Source organism: Schistocerca serialis, chromosome 9 (assembly GCF_023864345.2).
Source record: "Schistocerca serialis cubense isolate TAMUIC-IGC-003099 chromosome 9, iqSchSeri2.2, whole genome shotgun sequence".
Classification (NCBI taxonomy): Eukaryota; Metazoa; Arthropoda; class Insecta; order Orthoptera; family Acrididae; genus Schistocerca; species Schistocerca serialis.
In genome coordinates this window covers 43,597,936-43,624,035 of record NC_064646.1, presented here as the reverse complement: position 1 = coordinate 43,624,035, position 26,100 = coordinate 43,597,936, and the positions used below count along the sequence as shown (strand labels likewise).

At 40.3% G+C, this 26,100-nt stretch overlaps 1 protein-coding gene across 1 annotated transcript in view; it reads left to right on the top strand.

The window, feature by feature from the left end:
- LOC126418640 (myotubularin-related protein 3) overlaps positions 1-26,100 on the top strand; it is a 170,051-nt gene that overhangs the window by 26,305 nt on the left and 117,646 nt on the right. The window contains 5 exon segments of the mRNA XM_050085499.1: positions 5,275-5,527; positions 6,918-7,108; positions 14,127-14,322; positions 14,568-14,753; positions 25,207-25,368. Of these exon segments, the coding sequence (XP_049941456.1) occupies positions 5,275-5,527; positions 6,918-7,108; positions 14,127-14,322; positions 14,568-14,753; positions 25,207-25,368 (988 nt within the window).

The window sequence follows — 26,100 nt, the reverse complement described above, 5'->3', positions numbered from 1 at the left end:
CCCTGTATTTTCCCGAATTTGAAGTTCACTGCCAGGCCATTTGGAGCGCTTCTACGGTCTCCATTTCCATTTTGTACATGGGCATCGCACTTGTTATATTTTGGTGTTGGGAAACTACCATACTCTATTTGCTGAATTCATATTTATACTTTTGTAATACCAAAATATGCAGTGTACATGTTGCCACACATTTAAGATTGTTCCAAAATGTGTTGCTTTTTGCTGGGAGTGCCGGGAAGTTCTATGCCTGTATATAAAACCTTTGCCGCTCAAACAATTGATAAATTTTATAGCTCCGAGGGAAAGTATATAGTCACTTAATACGGAAAAGATGTACTTTCATGCATCATATAGTGTATTTTCACCCATAAAAAAGTGTCTTTGTACCCAGAAAAAAATGTATTTTTAACTGGGAAAAACCCGGAAGATTTGTAGAATGTAATGAATTTTGTTTTATTTAAAAAACTTTCAGTTCTCATATGAAAAATATGGAGGCATTACTTTCCGTTGTGCTCTCGTATAAAGTAAACACATATGGAAAATCAGTGTACATCAGCACTGTCACCCAAGACAAAACAACAAAACCAATAAAAGGCCAAAGACAGCAAGAGGAGTTGGGGATGGGTATTTAGCAACTCAGAGGAAGGCAGCAGGTTTGCAGGCTAAGGATTTGCCGGGGGGCGTGGCAAGTGTTCGTGCTACACACGCAATGCGCAAGTACTGGAGCCGACAGGGTGCAGTGCACGACGAAAGTGACTTGGGAACCTGGGTTGGCAAGGGTTGACAGGGCAGAGGAAGAAGGTGAAACTGGTAGGTAGAAGGTGTTGGCCGGATTTGCACAAGATATCTGCTTGTGGAGTAGGTGTAAGCGTAGTGCCTGCCTGAAGGGGAAGGTCTTCGGTCTTCACCATACTGGACAAAGAAATTCTTGTCACAGCAGATACGGAATCCATGGGTAGTCAGACTGTGTGGGAGTGATTTTTTGGTGTGGAAGGGTGGCAGTCGTTGAAATGCAGATACATCAGAGAGCTGGAAGTCAGTGTCCAAGAAGGTGACGCAATAGTGGAGTAGGACTGGGTGAAGTGGATTTCCATCCACTGGTGCAAGACCTGTCCAATCGCCCAGCGCATCATACTCCAGTCCTGTCACAAGATCATCCTATCCCATCAGAGGCAGGAGTAGCCACGTTATATACCATCTCTGCTGCACTCATTGTACAACTTTTCACTGTGGCTGAGAACAAAGCTGACCACCCAGTTGCACAACGTGCAACTGAGCACGGTGTGCTCAAGTTTGGTGACTGTTTCACAACCCAGACAGTCTGGATCCTTCCCTCCAGCACCAGCTTTCCTGAAGTGTGTGGGTGGGAGTTACCCTCGTAGCACATCCGCTGCTCTCGTAATCTTCCAGGCCTCGATCTCCGTTAAACCAGTGTCCCCACACCTTCTCTGTCATGTCACCTCTTGCCACTGCACACCAATTCCCGCTTCCTCTGTCTTGTCACCTCTTGCCAATCCATGCCACTGTCGTGTGCTGCACCCTACTGGCTGTGGTACCCATGTACGATGTGCCTGGCCGGTGCACTTGCCACCCCTCCCTGCCTGCTTTCCTAGCCAGCAAACCTGCTACCTTCCTCTGCGCTGCCAGCTACGCACCCCTGACCCCTTCTACTACCGCCCGCCTCTCTACCTGGCCCCCCTCCCCACCCTAGTCCACCTGCTGAAATGCAATACTGGCAGCGTGTGTCCAGCCAGCACAGCGTTGTGTGTGTGTGTGTGTGTGTGTGTGTGTGTGTGTGTGTGTGTGTGTGTGTGTGTGTGTGTTTTTTCTACTGTAGCACGAGGGTTTATGCCAAAAGCTAGCAAGTTTTCTTTCTGGTTTGTGTGTGCCTGGCATCAGCACATACGTTATTCGATGAGAGATCGCCTTTTCTGCTAAATTATATGCATTTTGCCGGAACTTTCCCTACTAATTAAATGTGATGTAACTCTAGAACCAGTAATGGAACCACATCCGTTACTTTTGTACATTAATTGTCTAAGCTTAAACATAGGTGTTCATTTGCAGGTGACAGCACAATTCTATTAAAAGGGGAAAGTAAGGAAGAATTGCAGCAATAAGTAAACACTGCCATAAAACAACTTAGCTATTGTGTACAGAGTAACCAGTTTTTATAAATTGCACTAAAATTTCACAATGCTGTGACAAGTATATGTACATCCCATTTATCTCGATAATCGATGAACCAGTTGGTAACAGTGCAGAAAGCAAATTGTTAAGATTATGGCTGAAAAGCAATGTAAAATGGAGTAACCGACTGCAAAACTGAACAAAAGCCTTTGCTCACTAAAATCCTGCTGTGGTGAGAAATCGGCAAAGGGTGCACATCATGCCTGTTTCCTTATTGCCTTAATTGTGGGGCCACAATTTTGGGGAAACTCTAAGGCAGCTGTCAGCACATTCAAACTGAAAAAAAAAAGAAAAAAGAAAGTGGATCCAAGCCTAGACACTCACACAAACCTCTGTTTAATATTCCTTGTGGTCCACCTGTAAGAAGTACTTACATTGTGAAAACTTTTCTGTTCTTTAAAGTAAGTGTGACGGGTGAGGGTAATAGTTTGAAAATAATGAGTAAATAAACAAATAGATAAATATTGTATTTCTGATCACTATAGCAGACCAATCCAAACGAGACTTATGTTTCACCTAATTCAGTATATCCCTGTGCCAAGCAAGATATTTCCACACAGGAGAACATAAGAGGAAATACAGAGGCCAAAATCTTTGGAAAATATTGTCACATTTGCAGTGTCACAGTTTTTAAACATATGAAAAACAAACAAACGGATCAGGAGCATAGCCATGCGCCCATTTCCCTACCCTGTGGCCCCTACCCCTATGCACCCTCCTACCTACATCAGTACAACTACCACCAAGTTATTGGTTAGGATGAGTGGGCATAGGCAGAGAGTGTATACTGGCAACACACAGTATCCTGTTGCAGAACATGCTCTACAGCTTGACAGTTGTGACCTCGGTGCCAATTTCACCAAATATACCACCTGCATTCTTTCCCAAAGATACCAGATTTCCAGAACAGTGACGGTGTTCCAACATGTCCTTAGTTCTCGCTACCCAACTGGCCTCGATTTACATTGCTGGCTTTGGCCTCAGCATTTCTTAAGAATAACTGTTCCTTTCTGCACTTCCTTTTAGTTTTCTAAATCTTCCATTTTCTGACTGTCAGTTTTTCCCCACCCACCATCTCTACCACATACTACGACATACAATGCAGTTAGCTTTCTGCTCTTATTAATTGATGCAGGAAGTTTTGTCGGTAAACTTTGCCTTGTGTATTACCCTATCTTCGAGCTTTGCTCTCTCTGGCTTTGAAATCTCATCTGATAAATCTTCCCTCATCCTGTCCAATAAGTTTCCCCTGAGCTGGGGTTATTTGCAACTTTTCTGAACTCTCCAAATTTCTTAAACCTCACCAGTCCTTTTCCTTCACCCCTTCTGCCTGAAGGAGGAGCAACTGGCTCAGGAAGCTTGCACATTTAAATACCTTAATATGTGTTTTCTACTGTCACCACTTAGTGAGCAGATATTTTCAAAAATTGATTATTTCTATTGATAAATATATGAAATGATGGGAATGATTTGTGATATAAATATGTATGCGTAAAGGATGTTTCAACTGCTTTGCATCAAATCTCTTGAGGTGATAGATCCCATCATGAGGATCAACTTTAGTTTGAGACAAAATTTTCACTGACATTTCCTGGCAACATTAAGCATGTTTTTGTGTTGGTTATGCCTCTGAGAGGCAGCAGGGTTTGGGCTGTCTGTGACGTTTGTTTTCAAAGGGTATTGTTTATCATCCAGTCATCTGCTGTGCATAGAAGGGGGTAAGTTAATCCAATTAAAGTTCCTGATTCACTTCTAAAATATTCATCTTGGCTTGGAGACACTCATTCTAAGTGTTTTCTTGTTTATAAACACCGTCAATTTACTAGGGTAGGTAGTATGCAGCATGCCTAGTCAGTAGACTCTGCTAGTTCAGTGAAATCTCGTCTTAGGGCCAGCAAACACTAAGGGATGCCCAGCTTCACTGGGATGTTTTGGTGAGCATTTTGTTTCCAACAGAAGTTGTTACTCATGATGTGATTTACCACACAGACATTCAGTTCAAAGACTTTGGGTTTCAAAAAGGATGACCTTATTACAAAACTTCATTTGTTTTGATAAAAACATTCTACAGACATGGGATGAATTGCAAAATGTGCACAAAATCTTAAAGTTTTAGCTATGCCATTAGAAATGCTCTGTCTGTCCAGCAGCAGTAGCACGAACGACATCGAGACAATACCTAAATTCGTCATAAATTTTACACAGTGTATCTGCTTTTACAGATAGTATGGCAGCTGTTATTCTGGTCTTCACTTCTGGGTCACGAAGTAAAGGGGAGACGAACACACTTCCCTTCACACTTTCCCACAAGAGAAAATTACACGGGATCCTGTCTGTCGATCTCGGAGGCCGAGAATGTGATGCTGTGTCTCGGGCTCCCCGTGTGGCCTGCCCAGTGCTGAGCTGTCTTCGAATGGCCTCCTCTACAACTTCAGGAGGACTTCAAAGATTTCATTTTCGAACAGAATGGAGTGTCACCACACTGGCAACAATGCACATCAGTTTCTCAATGACACTCTGTGCCTATGATGTATAGGTTGTGCAATACCCTGAGACACTGCCTTGGCCTCCAAAATCAACAGATGTGACCCCGTGCCTTTTGTGTGTGTGTGTGTAGGGGGGGGGGGGGGATGTTGAAGGAAAGTGTGCTCAACTTCCCTTTACATTGTGATATAGAAGAAGTGAAGAACAGAATAAAACCCACAATAACTTATGTAAAAGCAGATTCATTATGTAAAGTTTGTGACGAATTTAGCTGTCTTCTAAATGCTGTTCTTGCTGTTGCTGGAGCATTTGTGATAGCATAGCTAAAATTTCAAGATTTTGTGAGTATTTTGCAATTCATCCTGTGTTTGTAGAATATTTTTATCAATAAGTATGGGGTTTTTAAATTGGGTCTTCCTTTTTGAAACAACCTATATGCAATTTTGTGAGTCTTAAGTAGATGAAAGGTTGATGTATTGTTTTGACTTGTAGATATCAAGGAGTCTCTTGAATTAATCAAATGAATATGCCCGGTGAAACACTAGTAACTATGTGAATGGTGGCCATGCTGGACACAAGTGTAATTTAATAAATTTTCAGGCATACTGGAAACGGAGCTGTCATTGCTCGTTGCAGTCAACCTGAGGTCGGGTGGTTAGGGTGGCGTTCAGCTGAAGATGAAGACTTGATAAAGGCTATCGCAGATGCGTGTGCCTACGATCGTGGCCGACAGACGATGCTAGACTTGGGTGGCACGTCGACACCTACAGAAAATGGCTCGGCATGTGTTCCTAATGACTGTGATGGTAGCAGTAACCACGTGGAAAACACCAGTCCTAATGAACCTGGAAAGGTACACATGCAGGAAAGCCTCTCATATAAGATTAAGTTCTCTCTGACGCTTGTAGTCATTTTGTGCTGTGACTACTGTTCTTGATTTGATTCTTTCACAGACTGTATGTCATTAAAACATTTTAAGTTGCCACTTATGTATGTAAAACAATATATGAATCTCTCTCTCTCTCTCTCTCTCTCTCTCTCTCTCTCTCTCTCTCTCTCTCTGTCACACTCACGCTGTAATGGAGTTAACGTGAGCATTCTGCAGATACTTGGTAAATTACTTTTGGTTACTATTTTACTTTATGATGAAGAATATAAAGATTAAACTGTTGTCAGTGTAGCCCTGTGTCTATTTTATCAACTATGGTGCTTCCTTTTTTCTTAACTTGAAGTTGTTACCTGTCGTTTACCACCATAAAAAGACGAGAAGCAATCAGTGACAAATTTTATCTGCTAGAATCTTGTACGGGATGACTGAAAGAGTTCTTCATTTCTGCTGAAGTATGAAAGTAGAATATGAGACTTAAATTTATCTTTCTTGAGATGGTCACATAAGTAATGTTAATGTTAAAAACAAACTTGAGTGCAGCCTTGGATAATACTCCCAGTTCGAATATCAGTTGATAATTGGTAGTGATTGGAAGCATTTTTTGAGGAGTCTTTAATCAAGGTCACTCTACAGTCATGATAGAGCACAGTGTGATTTCATGCTCGTCCCAAAAGTATAAGAAACTATCTTGAGAATTCATTTGGGTCCCCTCCCGAGTGTTCCTGAACAGCTCCCCCAGAATGCTCATCATTTAGACATCCATTCAGGGTGTGCTGTGTTCGATAAAACTTAAAGGAAAGTGCAGAAAAAAATTTATTACTTTCTGAAAATTTTGAACTGTGGTTGTATGTAGTTTATAGACTATGAAACACAAGAGGATACATGACAAGCTTGTGCAAAACCAGACAGGTGCTATATGTGTGTGTATACCTATCAACAACTTTAGTCTTGCATTCTCTTGAAAGTTTGTAACATAATTGTATAAAAATAGCTGTTAAGAAGAAACTAATTGCCACTATATACTTAAAACTGGGAAATGAAGCTCCCACATGAACTGAACATGTGCAAAAGATGAAGTAAAAACACACTTCAAGAGCACATTCTTAGAGTTGTTGCCATATTGGATGTTTTGTTGTTTTCTCTGTTGCCATGTCAACTATTAAATCATTATTTCCCAAGCCTTTCATAGTATCTGGTACATTCACTTTACTATTATTAAATAATTTATTAGTTACACATGGTTTTTTTTTAGTGTTTTAATTTTCAGAAGATTGTGGCTTCTAATAGTTACTATTAGAATTGTTATTGCCACTGGTCAATATTAAAGTACCTATTGTGTGTTTTTGTATTGCAGAAGGTACTGATAATGGATGCACGATCTTACACTACAGCTGTGGCTAACAGGGCTCGTGGTGGAGGATGTGAATGCCCAGAGTACTATCCGAGTTGTGACATCCAGTTCATGAATCTCGCCAACATTCACTCCATTCGCAAGAGCTTCCATGCTGTCAGAAATCTTTGTGCTACTGCAGCTGATCAACCTAAGTGAGTGAAATGTTATTCTGCCATTGTGTCATAATGTGTGTATGTAAATAGGTGCATGTCTCTGTAATCACTAGCCGCCGTGCCCCCTTCAACACCCACCCACACAGGGTGAGGGGGGGGGGGAGAGAGAGAGAGAGAGAGAGAGAGAGAGAGAGAGAGAGAGAGAGAGATTGATTGTAATCTTATTATGGTGGTTGCGATGTATAATGGCTTTGTGGAAATTTCCCACTGTTCACTTTTGCTGTGTAGATTATTTATTAAACATTAATACTCTTGATAATAAACAGCTTTGTCGCGTAGATTTTTGCTTTTTGAATGTCTTGCCCTCACTAATGCTGCCATTAGTGAAATGCAGAGCTGACTACTTACACAAGCTGCTGTGCCTGGTACTTGTTTATCTGCTGTAGTAATATCTTGTCGTGTCTGAGAACCTGCAGGATCCTGTAAAGTGATGGCTCCATTATTTCCTCTGGAAAAATATTATCGCACTGTTTTTGCTGTGTACTAGAAATTGAGACTATGAGATGCCACGCAAAAACCTACAATCAGCTTCTGTAGGTATTTGTTATGTGTGTAGTATAAGCAAGAGTTCGAGATAATACTAAAAGTTTTAGGTTAGCTGTTACACAATTTCTGTTAAGAGGTGGTGCAGTTGAAGTAAACATAGGACATTGCACTCATATTCTGACTTTCTCTTATTTTATGTTGAAATACTTTGCTCAACATTCTTTCCTGTTATTAAATTCCAGTATTACATTTTAAGAGTGGAAGGTCTTCAAAAAGCCAGTTTAAGGATCTAAAACCTTTTACTAATTTTTCAGCTACAATTTTGTGTGTGTGTGTGTGTGTGTGTGTGTGTGTGTGTGTGTGTGTGTGTGGGAATATATGGAAGTCGGAGTATACTAAACCAGTTGAATGGGGGTAGACATCTTCTCACCAATTTATACTTAAGATCCCTCAGTGTTTCCATTGCCAAAGTTCATTTCATTATTATAAAAGAGCCTCAGCCTGTTACTTGTCTTGCAAAATCTTGCCCTTTGTTTTATCCCATCATTTCAGGAGAGTTGTATTCATTCAGCATTATTTCACTGTTTGGAAGACATCAGTTTTGCACCCTCAAAAACACACAGGAGGTAATCATTGCCATGTTTTGATATGGAGAGATTACCCGGTGTTTTAATTGGTGTTTCATTTTGGACGGGTAGTGAAGGACCTATGTCCCATCCACAGTACCTGATTTTCACAGAAACTCTCTTTAATTAATATTAAAATTGCCCAAACAGTGCTGAGAAATTCATTTTTGTATTTTCTTTTGGTCAACTGTAACTGTCAAATGTTAGAGAGCAGACATTGTAATAAAATAGCTGAAACATTTTTGAATGTTGGCAAATTGATTTGAAGTCATGATTAACTTTCTCTGTGTACTGTGAACACTTGTGTTGTAATTTTAAGCCATAGAGCAGTAGCATGAACACTTACATGGAGTTGGCTGCTGAGTAGTCCAGTTGTTGCAGATTTAGGCATCTGGCTCTACCAGTTAACTACTTACTCACAGCAATTGAATTTCATCTTTCAAATAATGTAAAAATGCTCATAAATTTAGGTTTGTCACTAAACAAACATGGAGTAAAACTTTACTGATCTGAAGAAAATCTAGAAAACCATACCACCTTACTGAGTTTACACCACAAGCTTTCGTCGATATTAGCCGCTTGACAGCCACAGCCGCTGCCATATAATGAACTCTGGGTATTTGCTCACATCACGTCCAACCTTCGGCTGTCAGCGAGTCTAGCTGCTTCTGTGATTGGCCCACCACCTATCGGGTCATCATCTCGTGTCTCAGAATCTGGCAGCGAAGTTCCCCCGACCATTATTCTGGCTGCATGACCCATCCTATTTCACTTTATATACAGTCATAGTTTAAAGTATTCAACTCCAGTATGTTCCCTGTTTACTTTAGTTTCTTTTGCCTTCTAGTAATTCTGTAGATGAAATTCTCCATTGCCTGCAGAGCAGCTTTGTTTTTTGAATACTTTACACAGTAAAGTTACACGTTTTTGAGCCACAACTTAGCCCAGTATTACATTTAGTTTGTAAACTTTCTGTTCAGAAATCCTTTTAATTTTTTTACTGCTCACCCAGATGTCATTGTCCCAAGTAAAAAAAACTCAACAACGGATTCTATGATTTCATTGTTAGTTTGTACAATAATCTCCCTGTATGTTGATTTTACATTATTGTTAACTTCTATTTGGTTTTTCGGTCTACTTTCAGATTCACTGTGTTGAGTTCTTCCCTTACATGTTGAAGTCTATCTGCAGTAAAGGCAAACAAATGGTAGAACATTGTCATCAAAATGGAAGTGGCATATATGTCTTCAATTAGGACATACATTACTGATTCTTCTACGACTACTGAGAATAGTTCTGGTTATATATAATTATTATTATTCACTTATGGGCCCAATGGGACCAAACAAGGTACAATCAATCAATGTCGCTTTTGATGGTTGGCCTTCCTTTGTGTCCAAATTTGTTTCATTCTTTGAGAATGAAGTTTATTTCTTTCATCAGACCATGGTGTTCCAGTCCATTTTCTAATTGCCCTCTGACCAACTTCCCCATGACATACCTTTTGTCTGAATGTTTCTCTTGCCCGAGTTATATCGGCTACTTCAAGATCCACCTTATTCACAGTGATTCATTTAATTAGCTCAGTTTTGGCCTTACTTCTGTTTTTGTAGAATTCTACTATTTGTTTTGTCAACCTAGTGGGTGCCATTCTTTTAATGTGCCCATAAAATTCAAGTCTTCATTTTCTCACATCACCATGTACCGGGTGATCAAAAAGTCAGTATAAATTTGAAAACTGAATAAATCACTGAATAATGTAGATAGAGAGGTACAAATTGACACACATGCTTGGAATGACATGGGGTTTTATTAGAACAAAAAAAAAATACAAAAGTTCAAAAAATGTCCAACAGATGGCGCTTCATCTGATCAGAATAGCAATAATTAGCATAACAAAGTAAGACAAAGCAAAGATGATGTTCTTTACAGGAAATGCTCAATATGTCCACCATCATTCCTCAACAATAGCTGTAGTTGAGGAATAATGTTGTGAACAGCACTGTAAAGCATGTCCGGAGTTATGGTGAGGCATTGGCGTCAGATGTTGGTTGATCACGATACACTTGCAACTTCAGGTAACCCCAAAGCCAATAATCGCACGGACTGAGGTCTGGGGACCTGGGAGGCCAAGCATGACAAAAGTGGCAGCTGAGCACACGATCATCACCAAACGACGCGCGCAAGAGGTCTTTCACGCGTCTAGCAATATGGGGTGGTTCTAATAAAACCCCATGTCATTCCAAGCATGTGTGTCAATTTTTACCTCTCTCTCTCTACATTATTCTGTGATTTATTAAGTTTTCAAATTTATACTGACTTTTAGATCACCCGGTATGTATGTGTATTCTTCTATTTCCTTGTTACTTTTCAGCCTATAAGTTTCTCCGTAAGTAATTTTGGGGCCTAATATTTTCCTAATAATATTACTTCAATGTCCCTCTTTCTATTTAAAATTAAAGTTTCTGCTGCATAAATACATTCAGTCTTATTACAGTGTTGTAGTGCCTAAGTTTACTGAATTTAGAAAGTTATTTTTTACTATAAATATTTTATGTTAATTTGACTGCAGTTCTCATTTTTTGACAGTGAACTTCATTTGCAACTTCTTCCAGACTGTTTCCTTGTACAATTTCCCCAAAGTATTTAAATTGAGAAACCATTTTTGTCTTTTATGCAATGGTTGAGACTGCAGTCGCACGTGTGTGTGTGTGTGTGTGTGTGTGTGTGTGTGTGTGTGTGTGTGTGTGTGGGGGGGGGGGGGTGTCTATTTTTGATGAAGGCCTTGCTATCTGTGATTCAGCATCTCTGCTTTATGGTGAGTAGCAACTTTCCTTCTCATAATATTTTTCTTTAGAGTTAGGGTTGGTGTTTTTAGTTTGCTGTGGTTGGAATTTATTTGCTGGGTCTGGACAGTTTAATAGTTTTTCAAAATAATTAGAAAGTACCTTACAGTTTTCCTGGTTGTTAAAAGTCAAACTATCATTTTCATTTTTGAAGTAAAGACTTTGAGGTTGGTAACCTGTCAGTTTTGTTTTGAATGTTTTACAAATGTTTCTTGTATTGTTCTTTTGGATGTCTTTTTTGATTTCTAAAAGTTGGATATTTTTGTAGTTTCTTTCAATCTGTTGGATTAATTTAGATGTTTCTTTTCTTACAGTTAGAAAGGTGTTGTACGTATTTCCAATTTTTGGTTGCCTCATGCCTGGGCTTAAATGATGTTTCACAAGCTGCATTCTGCCGAGGGTGGTTTTGTTTCTTTCACAGCGGAGTTAAATTTTGTGCTGTTGGGATTAACTTTTCTTTTAGGCTTTGCCAATTATTGGACTGTGTTTCTCAAGTGTGCATATTAGAGTTGGGGTATTTTAGCAGTCAAATTTTAGGATAACATTTTTTGTTTTGAAGGGTTTTTGAGTTTGAACTTTTACCTTTATTCACGTTAAATAATGATCAGAATCAATATTAGGCCCTTTCCTAACTTGGACATGTAAAATTTCTTTGTAGTTCAGGTATGAACTTTGAAATTCCACGATAAGTGTATTGGGTACTTTCCAAGCTTTTTGTTTCTTTTTAGAATGTGTTGACATGAAAGTGTATTGGGTGCTTTCCAAGCTTTTTGTTTCTTTTTCAAATGTGTTAACATGATTTTAAGGTTATAATTTTTGCATGCTTCTACATTTTGTCATTTTGGTTTGTCCATTTATGTGCAGGAAATCCACCCACGAGTTTCTTATATTTTTTCTCTTTACCTTATTGAGCATTAAAACAACCCATTAAAATTTTAACATGGTTTGAGGGAATTTTCGTGATGATGCTTTCTAACATTTCCCGAGCTTCATTAACTTTTTCAGGGTTTTTTACACTTATCCTCATTGACTGGCATATGGGCATTAATTAAAGTGTATGCTGTATTTGCACATTTAAGAGAAATTGTCATTAGTGTATTGTTAATGGGTTCTACCTTCATTATTGAATTTAAAATGTTTTTGGAGACTGCAAAAGCAACTCCCAGGTGTGAGAGTTGCTTTGGGAGTATTCTTTTATTAGTTTTATTTTTAAAAAGACGATAATGGCCAAAATCCATAGTGTTATTGTCTGTCATTTGTGTTTCTTGAAGTCACAAAATTTGAATTATTTGTTCTTTTCACTTATATCCCAATTAATGAAGTTTACTTGGTAGCAAAAGGATGTTTGAATGTTAAGTGTTGCAAAATATGTTTTAAGTTGGCCAGAGGACTCCAAAGGCCTCCGCTGAATCACACTGTATTTTAATGTGGCCGCTCCAGAATCCGAAAGACCAGCTACGCCAGTAATACTGGTGGTGGACTGCGCGCGCGCGCGCGCCCACACACACACACACACACACACACACACACACACACTGTGAGTGTGGTTTCAGTTGCCTGAGACTGCAGTCGTGTGTGTGAATTGCATGTGTGTGCATGTGCACGTGCTTGTGTCTATTGTTGACGAGTGCCAATGGCTGAAAGCTAAGCTTTGTGAGAGTCTTTTTGTTGTGCTTATCTGCAACTCAGTATTTCTACTATATGGCAAGTAGCAACTCTCCTTCTGATAATATTGTTACGATCTCATAATATTTTTGTGCATTGATGGTTCCTCATGAGGCAAAAATTCGACCAAAATTATGCATTTTCAGTCCCAAAGCACTGAGGTCCAGATTTTTTCCCCCAAAATTGTGTTTTGAATTTTTTGGCATAAGGGGATTGGTGTAACGTCACTGTGACAGCTGTTTTTTTGTCTCAGGCGTGCAGTGAGCCACGAACATTTCATCTCCAGTCACAGTAGAGCTCAGAAAATTCTCACTTTCTATATCGAGTTGCTCAAGAAACTCTCTGGTACTACTGACCCGATTTTTCTTGTGCTGCTATGTCAGCTGTTTCCTTGATTCCACCACCACCAACTAGTTAGCCAGAATGGGAGGTCTTCCACTCCTGTGTTCATCATGAACATTTGTTCTGCCTTCACTAAACTCCTTACACCATTAAAACACACTCGGTCTGCTCCCAGCACATTTGCCATAAACCGTTTTCATTCACAAAAAACTTTTGGTAGGTGTTACTCTTTCCACAACTGAGAAGTGGATCACACCACATGGCTTGCACTTGGACACTACAATGTAAGTCTGCATTGTCCTTTCTTCCTGTGAGCCTTGCTCTGATCGGCGGACCCCCCCCCCCCCCTCCCCCTTCCCTCAATCACTCCGTGGTTGCCCAAAAAAAAAAAACTGCCCGGTATGGTCACAATATTTCTTTCTGAACATGCTTCATAAATAAAGCACAACGTAGCTGCATGTAGAAAAGCTATATAACAAGAACTACTACACAGATTAAGTTGCTGTTGACAAACATTATTGCAAATTATGTACCAGTGTTGGAGAAACAAAACTTTTATAGTTGTCAAAGTGATCTTTGTGCTTGGTTGAAAATTTTTTTCTTTCCGCTAGTATCATAATCATAAAAGTAGCTACATCAACATTGACAATACAACTCCACCCAAAACTAGCTCATCAGCAACTTGGTTTCATATAATATAAAATGACAAATGCTCAGAATTTCGGAATATAGTGACTACAGTTAAAAATGGGTTAATTCCTTTAAATGGTTTCGACAGTCTCTAGTTGGACAGTGATGATAATTCTGACTGTTTTTTATGTCAGAGAGGCACTTTTTCTTCTATTACAGTTGTTTGGACAGTTTTGGTCTGTCAGGAGGCCAAAAGCAGTACACGAAATTCCTTTATGTTGTCAGAATATGAGGTTTGGGTTTCAATATCAACAAGAAAACAATCTGCCTAATGTCCTTCACAATCAGGTGTACATTTAATTTTGAACTGCGCCACCTAACAGCAGCTTGCTACCTTTACAGTTGGTACAGCCTCCTAGAAGGCACCCGCTGGCTGCAGCACATGTCGGGCCTCCTGCGGGCGGCGGTGACCGTGGCGTCGGCCGTGCACGTGGACGGGCGGCCCGTGCTGGTGCACTGCTCCGACGGGTGGGACCGCACGCCGCAGATAGTCGCACTCGCGGAGCTGCTGCTCGACCCCCATTACCGCACCCTGGACGTGAGTGGCCGATCGGTTGTTCTCTTGTGTGATTTGCATTTGAGATTAAATCCGGTGTTGTAATAGGGTTTCCTAATTTCACATCCAGTATGTTTTTCTACTAGTGTATATATTGCAGAGTGCTGAGTCTGCGACGAGATCGGAGTTAGTTACATTGTTGTATTATTTATGTTAGCTATAGTGTACATAGCTTGTGTTCACAAAATGTAGAATAATGTTCTAATGTGATGTGTCTTTCTGCTTAGGGTTTTCAAGTTCTTTGTGAACGGGAGTGGCTAGATTTCGGGCACAAGTTTGCAGACAGATGTGGCCACACCGTTGGAGTCGACGACCAGAATGAGCGGTGTCCTGTTTTCTTGCAGTGGCTCGACTGTGTACATCAGATACTGCTGCAAAATCCTTGCAATTTCCAGTTTTCTCATTCATACTTGGTATGTTAAAAGTAATGTTATGGAGCTACTCAAACTGTTTGCACACCATTTGAAACTAGCTACCTTAGGGTATGTTTATAACTGCACAGATTATGTGTCCACACATGTATGTACATATCTTGTCAGGTGGGTTCAGACCAAGTTGAAGTTTAACAACAAATGGTGTCCTTCAAGTGTGGTTGTGAGAACTTCTCATTTGTTCACAGTCGTGTAAACTGAAGCTGTCGAGCTTTACTTCATTCTTACCTTAGTAATGTTAATCGTTATTTGTTGATGTACATGACATTAAGTTCTGTTATAAATACCTGGTGTTACCCAAACATTGTATTGCATTGGAACTTCTACCAAATATAATTAAACGAACATTTCAGATGGAACAAAAGTACTACACCCTTCAAACACACCTGTCTGATGCACATTCGTTTATGCCACACAAATGCTATCTTTTGCTGGAACTATATTAATACAACCATAATTCACATTAGTATCCAAAGAGTGCAAAATAAAAATGTTTGTTTCAGTTACAAGTGAATGCTGTATGCAGCATGGATTTTTAATGGACTCTTGCCGGGTGTGGGGGGGGGACTGGTTGTAGTGACACATTGATCTTGTAGCTTCTTACCCTGAGGTATAGGTTAGGTTGGTGTGAGTTGGCAAAGCCAACAAATGTGACACTAAGAAAACCTGGTTGCGGTGACACAGGTCTGGAGCTTTGCGTCAAGTGTAGGCTAGGTTAGAAGGTGACAGTTTGGTTGAGCGTTAGAGAAGCCAATGAATATGATACTAAAAAAAAAAAAAAAAAACCTGTGATAGTGATCTTTAGTTTAGCCTATTTGAATAAATCACCAATAACATCGCATTATGGTTGCCGTATTGTTTGTGGTATCTGTCACATTTTTCCTACATCACTAATTTTCGTATCAGAGCTAGAAGCATGGGAAAACTTGGAATATGAGAAATTTACTTCTTGTCGTACAAGAATTTGTGTTTGGTGGTGAGCAATCAGCGCTATCTGTAACAGCTCTAACATTATCTTTAGTTTATAGGGCCATTTTCTTCCTGTTTCACTGACAACTTTGCTTCTCATAACAGATCAAACAGCCTTTAATTTTTCTTAATGAATCTCTTGTTAGTCAGTATTCTTTGCTGGTTTACGTATTTTGCCTTTAAGAAAAGCTTGGCTTGGATTCAATTGTGCAGCCGTACGCAGTTTCCTCTTCTGAATGCGAGACGCTTTATTCCTTTTGCTACTGTGATCTACTTTTATGAGACATAGTCCATACTGTTACAAAAGGAAAGCATTCATTAATTCAGTTGAAAAGTTATTGTAGTTGTAATTTGATGAAGTGTGTTTGCTGATTAACCACACAATAAGGCTTAGTTTTCTCAATAAATAGCGCCACATTTGCTTGACTGCAATTTGTACATCTTTTGGTTGTGCAGGCTGAATTTAATTTTTATAGTGATCCAAATATTGCTGCATGGCACTTCTACATCTAGATTTTTTTTTATTACACTATAACTGTGTACAATATTAAGAGGACATGTTGAAGCAATTGCTGTTATTCTTGTACATTGGACAAAATTTAAACTTAGATGATTTGTGGCTATGTTGTTGTGGTCTTCAGTCCTGAGACTGGTTTGATGCAGCTCTCCATGCTACCCTATCCTGTGCAAGTTTCATCATCTCCCAGTACCTACTGCAACCTACATCCTTCTGAATCTGCTTAGTGTATTCATCTCTTGGTCTCCCTCTACAATTTTTACTCTCCACGCTGCCCTCCAATGCTAAATTTGTGATCCCTTGATGCCTCAGAACATGTCCTACCAACCGGTCTCTTCTTCTCGTCAAGTTGTGCCACAAACTCCTCTTTTCCCCAATCCTATTCAATACCTACTCATTAGTTATGTGATCTACCCATCTAATCTTCAGCATTCTTCTGTAGCACCACATTTCGAAAGCTTCTATTCTCTTCTTGTCCAAACTATTTATCGTCCATGTTTCACTTCCATACATGGCTACACTCCATACGAATACTTTCAGAAATGACTTCCTGACACTTAAATCTATACTCGATGTTAACAAATTTCTCTTCTTCAGAAACGCTTTCCTTGCCATTGCCAGTCTACATTTTATACCCTCTCTACTTCGACCATCATCAGTTATTTTGCTCCCCAAATAGCAAAACTCCTTTACTACTTTAAGTGTCTCATTTCCTAATCTAATTCCCTCAGCATCACCCGACTTAATTAGACTACATTCCATTATCCTTGTTTTGTTTTTGTTGATGTTCATCTTATATCCTCCTTTCAAGACACTGTCCATTCCATTCAACTGCTCTTCCAAGTCCTTTGCTGTCTCTGACAGAATTACAATGTCATCGGCGAACCTCAGAGTTTTTATTTCTTCTCCATGGTTTTGAATTCGTACTCCGAATTTTTCTTTTGTTTTCTTTACTGCTTGCTCAATATACAGACTGAATAACATTGAGGAGAGGCTACAACCCTGTCTCACTCCCTTCCCGAGCACTGCTTCCCTTTCATGCCCCTCGACTCTTATAACTGCCATCTGGTTTCTGTACAAATTGTAAATAGCCATTCGCTCCCTGTATTTTACCTCTGTCACCTTCAGAATTTGAAAGAGAGTATTCCAATCAACATTGTCAAAAGCTTTCTCTAAATCTACAAATGCTAGAAACGTAGGTTTGCCTTTCCTTAATCTTTCTTCTAAGATAAGTCGTAAGGTCAGTATTGCCTCACGTGTTCCAATATTTCTATGGAATCCAAACTGATCTTCCCCGATGTTGGCTTCTACCAGTTTTTCCATTCGTCTGTAAAGAATTCATGTTAGTATTTTGCAGCTGTGACTTATTAAACTGATAGTTCGGTAATTTTCACATCTGTCAACACCTGCTTTCTTTGGGACTGGAATTATTATATTCTTCTTGAAGTCTGAGGGTACTTCGCCTGTCTCATACATCTTCCTCACCAGATGGTACAGTTTTGTCAGGACTGGCTCTCCCAAGGCCGTCAGTAGTTCTAATGGAATGTTGTCTACTCCCGGGGCCTTGTTTTGGCTCAGGTCTTTCAGTGCTCTGTCAAACTCTTCATGCAGTATCGTATCTCCCCTTTCATCTTCATCTACATCCTCTTCCATTTCTATAATATTGTCCTCAAGTACATCGCCCTTGTATAGACTTTCTATATACTCCTTCCATCTTTCTGCTTTCCCTTCTTTGGTTAGAACTGGGTTTCCATTTGAGCTCTTGATATTCATACAAAAGGTTCTCTTTTCTCCAAAGGTCTCTTTAATTTTCCTTTAAGCAGTATCTATCTTACCCCTAGTGAGATAAGCCTCTACATCCTTACATTTGTCCTCTAGCCATCCCTGCATAGCCATTTTGCACTTCCTGTTGATCTCATTTTTGAGACGTCTGTATTCCTTTTTGCCTGCTTCATTTACTGTATTTTTATATTTTCTCCTTTCATCAGTTAAATTCAATATTTCTTCTGTTACCCAAGGATTTCTACTAGCCCTCGTCTTTTTACCTACTTGATCTGCTGCCTTCACTACTTCATCCCTCAAAGCTACCCATTCTTCTTCTACTGTATTTCTTTCCCCCATTCCTGTCAATTTTTCCCTTATGCTCTCCCTGAATCTCTGTACAACCTCTGGTTTAGTCAGTTTATCCAGGTCCCATCTCCTTAAATTCCCACCTTTTTGCAGTTTCTTCAATTTTAATCTGCAGTTCATAACCAATAGATTGTGGTCAGAGTCCACATCTGCCCCTGGAAATGTCTTACAATTTAAAACCTGGTTCCTAAACCTCTGTCTTATCATTATATAATAATATTATATAATCTATTTGTGGCTATATTGTTTCTTAAAAGTGAAGCAAATTTGTCAACATCTTTGTACATCTGTGTTGAAGTCAGCACATACAAATGCTTTCTTCTGCAGTTCTTCTGTTTTTGATTTATGTATCAATGTTTCAAATTTACGTATGACTAAAGAGCTTTAATGGTACCAGGGATGCAATACACACTGAGATTAACATCATATTCTTTTAAGTTCTTTAAGACAACTTTCAGATGTAAGAAGTTCTTGGCTAAAATTCTGTCAAATTTAATAATTTATTGGGAAATGAAGTAGTAGGCAAGAGCCTCCATACCTGGTAACTCTATAAAAGGTGGTAGTCAGTTTGTAGCCCATAAGTTTGAGGAGATTAATAATTTCAGTGGGAAGCCAATGTTCACTTAGACATGTTTATGGTTTCATACTTTCTAACAGAATTTGCATATCATAAAAACTGCTAGTCATTCCTCCAAATGGACCTCCAATGTTAAAGTGCATAATGAAATTACTGCTGAGCACAGTATTTACCCGAGTATAAGACAACCCTCAGTATAATACAACCCCCCCCCCCCCGGTATTTTTTTTTTTTTTCCATCAAAAAGTATTTTTAAGATATTCTGATTAATCAAAGTTACAATATTTAGTTGTATCTCAGACGTATGTCTAAAAAGTTAACATTGCACCTATTCTACATTTATGCCAGTTATTGATTTCCATATTTTGATAATACAACGAGAAAGAAATTCTTTGCATTAATGTTTATCTTTACTAACTTTTTGTTCACTCAGCCTGTCATCTGTGGTATCTTGTTTTTAATAATTGTCATCATCATCATCCTAACAGAACAGCTGTGAAACTTTTATCTCTCTTGTCGCAAATATTTGGTTGTTTCTTCCAAATATGTAAATACATTGTGATTTCTGAGGTTTTGATTACTGTGGGACCCGAGAACACAGTCGTCCCCCACACCCCCTCCTCCTACCATCTCCCTGAACAAACAACAGATTTCGCTTGTATACTGATGTAGGAATGTTACAATGTCTCTTGCTTCCAAGCATATTGCCTTCCCACTGCTCTCTCACTGGCTATGTAGAACCGTCAGCTGACACACCCCCAGTAGTTCCCGCCGTACCTCATGGTGAGCATACGCAGCATTGCTACTCAAAACACCTAAGTACGCCACTGGCCTCCATTTAGACTTTCTGCATCTTTTTCAGAAATGTATACTATTTTTGAGAATTTGTCCAGTTTTAAAGTGAGTTCAATTCCGAGTGCAAATGAATTCGAGTAAACTGTGCTCTACATGTTCCTCACTGCACTCATCCAAGTTCTCAGCCTAGCTATGTCACTGTTCTCCTTCCAACTTCCTACAGTGCTGTGCTTGATCAACAGTGAAACATGGATGACAATATCTTCTAGGGTGCAGGTCGTGTGTAAGAACAGCAACTAATACATAATTAAAAGATCATAATCATATTCATTCCTTTTCCAGAACTTTCACTCATCCCGCAGTCTAGTGACATCCGTTCATACTATCTCCACAATGGGTCTTTCCACTGTAATTTATTCTTTTGACAATTCCTGTCAATTTCGTATGATTTATTTTGTTTGGTAGACATTTGATTCTGGATTAATTTTCTGTCTCATTTCGTCTGAATGTCACTATCTTGTTCTAAAACCAATTAAAAGCTGGTAACAATTTTCTCTAGTATTCTAATACATGTACAGTGACGGAAGTTTTCATTTGCAACCCATTTTGTAAATAATTAGTTTTTCATAACCAAATAAAATATTGATTTGTGTTCAGAATTCAGTAAAGGTTTTTGAAGGGCAAGATTTATGCCTTTGAATGTTATCTTTACTTAAAAAGCAGCATAAATGTATGTAAATGGTATCCACACATGTTCTTGCAAACCTGTTCAAATACAACAAAAGTTTATAAGTTTATATTATTTCCTGCTGTGTTTCACAAAATTGTTAATTTTTAAGCAGAGTGTTAGATTGTAGCAGTGGGTAGTTCGTAGTTCTCACATATCCCTTGCACTAGTGCTATGAGGTAAATGTCTCATGATTGTTCAAGCGAGGTCCACACATTATCAAGTGTGTCAGCATTAAATCTCTAGCCTATTCAAACACAATTATTGTCTGATATGTCCTACCATTTGGAATTGTTCAAAATAAATTTGTACAAAACCTCAATAGCCAAAGCTTCATCTGTAAATGTAAGACAAATGCTATTAATATATTGAGCAGTGTAAAAATGTTGACCTCGGCAGCAATAGTTTAATCTGTGAATATAAGACTTCCTCGTATTTTTCGAATGATAAATTTTGGGAGAAAGACCTCGTCTGATAATTGGGTAAATATGGTACGTTAGCAGGTAATACATCTTTAAAACTAATTTGATGACAAAATGAAGGTATTGGATAATTGTTCTGGATTGTTAATACTTGCCAGATATGGTTGGAACTGGCTCCTTCCACTAGTTTCCACTGCTTTCACACTTTATTTAAAGAGCTATTTTTGTATTTGATGCAAGTCTCTTATTAATAGATCAATTTAGATGTGGTCCATGCACCGTGAAACTTTTTTTTTTTTTTTTTATCTGTTGGTGTCAGGAAGTCTAAAGTTTTTTAAACTTGGAACAGAAGTATTTTAATTTTCATTCATTCACCCAGTTTCATTATTCAGGCAATTCAGTCTTCCAGATAAAATCTCATCAGTAAATTTGTCAATATCAAATTTGTAGTCAACAGCAGTTGCAAGATAACAAGCTCATTCCCCCCTCCCACTTCGTAGCTGACACACTCGTGATATCTTTAGCAGAGTCTGATACCAAGTTTGAAAAATTGTGCAGGTGGCTGTCTCTGAATATTTGAACTTTTGATTCCACAGAATCAAAAGTGTGGTTACATAACTGTTCTTTACACAGTTTTTGTATCCGTTTTTAGATGATTTTTAACAAATCAAGGCCATTTTCTAAATGCTCTGTTACAGACTTTTCACTGATTAAAATTTGGATATTTGTAGGGCATTATTTCTCTTCTCCATTTGTTGCATATTTTTCTGAATTGTCTTTCTGTATTTCTTCAGACCCAACGCTTTTCTTGATGCACATGATCTAAATGCTGCAAAATACTTAATTTTGTCCACTTCTGTTTCCAAGAATTTTACATTAGTTTTGTAGGTGAGGACTTCTCATATGTAATGCTTCTGTCACTTTGCAATGTTCGACTTTGAGTCCTGGTCTCTGATAGTGTTTAAATCGTTTTTTTACATGTTTCTGTTACACAAGCATCAGACAACCATGAGTAGTTCATAGTTATCAATTTTATATTTATTTTGCAACAGTTTTTATAACAAAACTTACAATTATTACCACTATTTACCTCACTTTTGTTGGTGCAGTTGACAGACACCTACTAATGCGATCTTTGCCATCTTAAAAAAGTATGTATGTTCCTTCTGCCAAAGAGAATCATTTCCTGAATTAATATTCTCTGTGGCTCCTTTTCACATCCTTCATGTGCTGTGAGGCAGAGAACTGAATAATGTGACATTCTTTTTGGGCACATAACCAACAGTTGTCTAATTGTCCTCAAAACAACATGTGGAGAATAAAACTTCTGTGGATTTGGAAGCTTTCCTTTCTTGTGGACTTTCCATGTTCTTTTGTCTCAAAATTCCCATTGCTGTACATCGTTCTTCAAATGACAGAAAACTTGTGAAATCATTATCCATTGTAATATTTGTTGAGGTTCCATCCAACATCTTCGTTAAGTGTCTATACTGTAGTGGAAGCAACACTGATTTATTTTGTCTGATCCAAAAAATACATTCATTTCCTGAGACATAATATTCTGTAAGTTCTTTTTTCTAGACCCCACCCTCCCTCCCCCTCCACCCCCGTTGCACTCCCTCCCTCCCCCTCCACCCCCGTTGCACTCCCTCCCTCCCCCTCCACCCCCGTTGCACTCCCTCCCTCCCCCTCCACCCCCGTTGCACTCCCTCCCTCCCCCTCCACCCCCGTTGCACTCCCTCCCTCCCCCTCCACCCCCGTTGCACTCCCTCCCTCCCCCTCCACCCCCGTTGCACTCCCTCCCTCCCCCTCCACCCCCGTTGCACTCCCTCCCTCCCCCTCCACCCCCTTTGCACTCCCTCCCTCCCCCTCCACCCCCTTTGCACTCCCTCCCTCCCCCTCCACCCCCGTTGCACTCCCTCCCTCCCCCTCCACCCCCGTTGCACTCCCTCCCTCCCCCTCCACCCCCGTTGCACTCCCTCCCTCCCCCTCCACCCCCGTTGCACTCCCTCCCTCCCCCTCCACCCCCGTTGCACTCCCTCCCTCCCCCTCCACCCCCGTTGCACTCCCTCCCTCCCCCTCCACCCCCGTTGCACTCCCTCCCTCCCCCTCCACCCCCGTTGCACTCCCTCCCTCCCCCTCCACCCCCGTTGCACTCCCTCCCTCCCCCTCCACCCCCGTTGCACTCCCTCCCTCCCCCTCCACCCCCTTTGCACTCCCTCCCTCCCCCTCCACCCCCTTTGCACTCCCTCCCTCCCCCTCCACCCCCTTTGCACTCCCTCCCTCCCCCTCCACCCCCTTTGCACTCCCTCCCTCCCCCTCCACCCCCTTTGCACTCCCTCCCTCCCCCTCCACCCCCTTTGCACTCCCTCCCTCCCCCTCCACCCCCTTTGCACTCCCTCCCTCCCCCTCCACCCCCTTTGCACTCCCTCCCTCCCCCTCCACCCCCTTTGCACTCTCTCCCTCCCCCTCCACCCCCTTTGCACTCCCTCCCTCCCCCTCCACCCCCTCCCCTTTGCACTCCCTCCACCCCCTCCACCCCCTTTGCACTCCCTCCCTACCCCCTCCACCCCCCGTTGCACTCCCTCCCTCCCCCTCCACCCCCGTTGCTCTCCCTCCCTCCCCCTCCACCCCCGTTGCACTGCCTCCCTCCCCCCCTCCACCCCCGTTGCACTGCCTCCCCCCCACCCCCGTTGCACTGCCTCCCTCCCCCCTCCACCCCCGTTGCACTGCCTCCCCCCCCCCCCCCCCCCCCCCAATGAACCATGGAGCTTGCCAATGTGGGGTGGCTTTCATGCCCTAACAATATAGATAGCTGTACCTTAGATGCAACCACAACAACACAAGGCTGGCTGTGGAGAGGTCAGACAAACAAGTGTTACCTGAAGAGGGGAAGCAGCCTTTCCCGTACTTGCAGGGGCAGCAGTATGAATGATTCTCTAATCTGGCCATGTAATATCAGCCAACATGACATCACTGTGCTGGTACTGTGAATAATGGCTGAAAGTAAAGGGCAACTACAACCATTAACTTTTCCTGAGGGCATGGTGCTCTACTCTGTGGCTGGACAAGAAGAGAAGCATTTGAAATGTAGTGCTATGGGGGGGGGGGGGGGGAGAATTCCAAAGATTAGATGGATAGATCATGCAAGTAATGAGGAAGTACTGAATAGAATTGATAAGAGAATAAATTTGTGGCTTAACTTACTAAAAGAAGGGATTAATTGATAGAACCCATTCTGAGACATCAAGGAATAGTTGGTTTAGTACTGGAGGGAAGTGGAGGGTGGCGGGAGTGTAAAATTTGTAGATAAACACCAACAGATGAATACAGAAAGCAGGTTCAGATGGATGTAGGTTGCTGTAGGTATTCATAGATGAAGAGACTTGCACAGAACTTGCACACCAGAGTGGCACGGAAGAGTTGAATCAGACCAGTCTTCAGACTCAAGACTCCAACAACAACAACACAGCTAGCAATGTGCCTACCTTCGAAATTACTACTATGCACTATCTCCTCTATCATTCTTTGCAGGGTCAAATGTTCTGTACGTTCTTCGAGTGACATTTACACTACGTCTTACTGGTTCAGCTGGAATTTTCAGATATTGTGCACTTGAATTCGGCTGCATGGTGACAGTGTTTTACTGCACTGAATTCAATCACAACCAATAAAGAAATCAGCACTTCTGTAGTCTATCTTAACTTGAAATGCTAAAAGATACATATTAATTATCCTATGGACCATGAGTATCTGAATCACTGTCCATCTTCCTGATGGAAAACGAGCTTAACCTTCAAGCCTTTGGGAATTGCTGAGTCAAAGTTCTAATCACTTTTGCTGACATCAGATTATGTTATTTTGCTTCTAACAGAGAATACAGAATATATGCTGTAAGTAAAGGACAGAAGTATCTTGCATAATAAAACAAACTCATGTCCACTTTAAACAATTTTGAAGAAAGAAATACCTTACCTTCCAAAAGAAAACTCAGTTGTAGCTTTTGCAGTATTACTGAATATTCAGTAATGAGAGTGTGCCGAACTGTTAAGTGTTGTCTGTAATCCTGCCAACATATTATGTCATTCAGACCAAAGATAAACTATTTGAAACACGACTTGTTTGCTAAGACATATAAAAGGCACCTGCCATCCATTAGATGTTCAGGATTACAAATCAATAAAGAAAAATAAATTTATTTTACTTGCACCAATGAACTTTTCTTTAAAGAAGATACTTAGGTGCATGTACTGCAACTTTACATTTGTGTTGCTGACATATTCTGTTTTCTGTTTTAGGTGAAACTGGCTCAGCATACGTACTCAAATCTGTTTGGGACCTTCCTCTGCAATACAGCTCAGGAACGAGAAAAAGCAAATGTATACGGCAGAACTTTCTCAGTTTGGAAATTTTTAAAATCTCCAAACTTTAGAAACCATCTGTACACGAGAAAAGATGAGGTTAGTAACTTGTTAGTGGAGTTCGTTTGTTGAATAATGTTGTACCTGTTGCATACTATAGTGCAAGAAGCTTTATAAAAATTGTTTAGTGAACAGTGACCCACTTTCAGTGTTACGTCTAAGTGTAACAGCTTAGATCTACATATTGTAAGTGTATAATGTTTGAAAGAACACTTCACATCATTGTTGGTCAAGCTGTCATGTAGCTGCTGCATTTAAAAGCACTGTGAGGTAACTTCAGCAGTTGTGATCAGTTATTTGCCCCGCAGCATCACATATGTTACTATAGTACAGAGGACTAGGCGAGTGAACATCCTGTTTTGCAGATGAAATGTTTTTCAAATACAATGATTATGTTGTAGGAACACGTAGTTCATTCCTGGAACATGTGCACATCAGCTAAACGGACAGATTAGTTCCATTGTGGAAGGTGATTATGAGATATAGTTGAGTTTGACGGCACCCGCTTTGTACAAGGAACCATCTGACTGGCTAAGTATCGTTCGCACCCCCAGAAAACATTGTTACAGTGAGAGTTGCTTTCGAGCCAAAATCAGGCTGATCAGTTCATTGGCATTTGCTAGCTCTTAATGTATTGTACAAAAAATCTGCAACAGATTTTGAATTTGATTAAGAAGTGATACAGAGAAGAAGTGAGATGCAGCTGGTTAGCAGTTATTTTCCAAAGATCTGGAGGTGCACAAAATAATGTGTTCAAAACTTCTGGAGGTG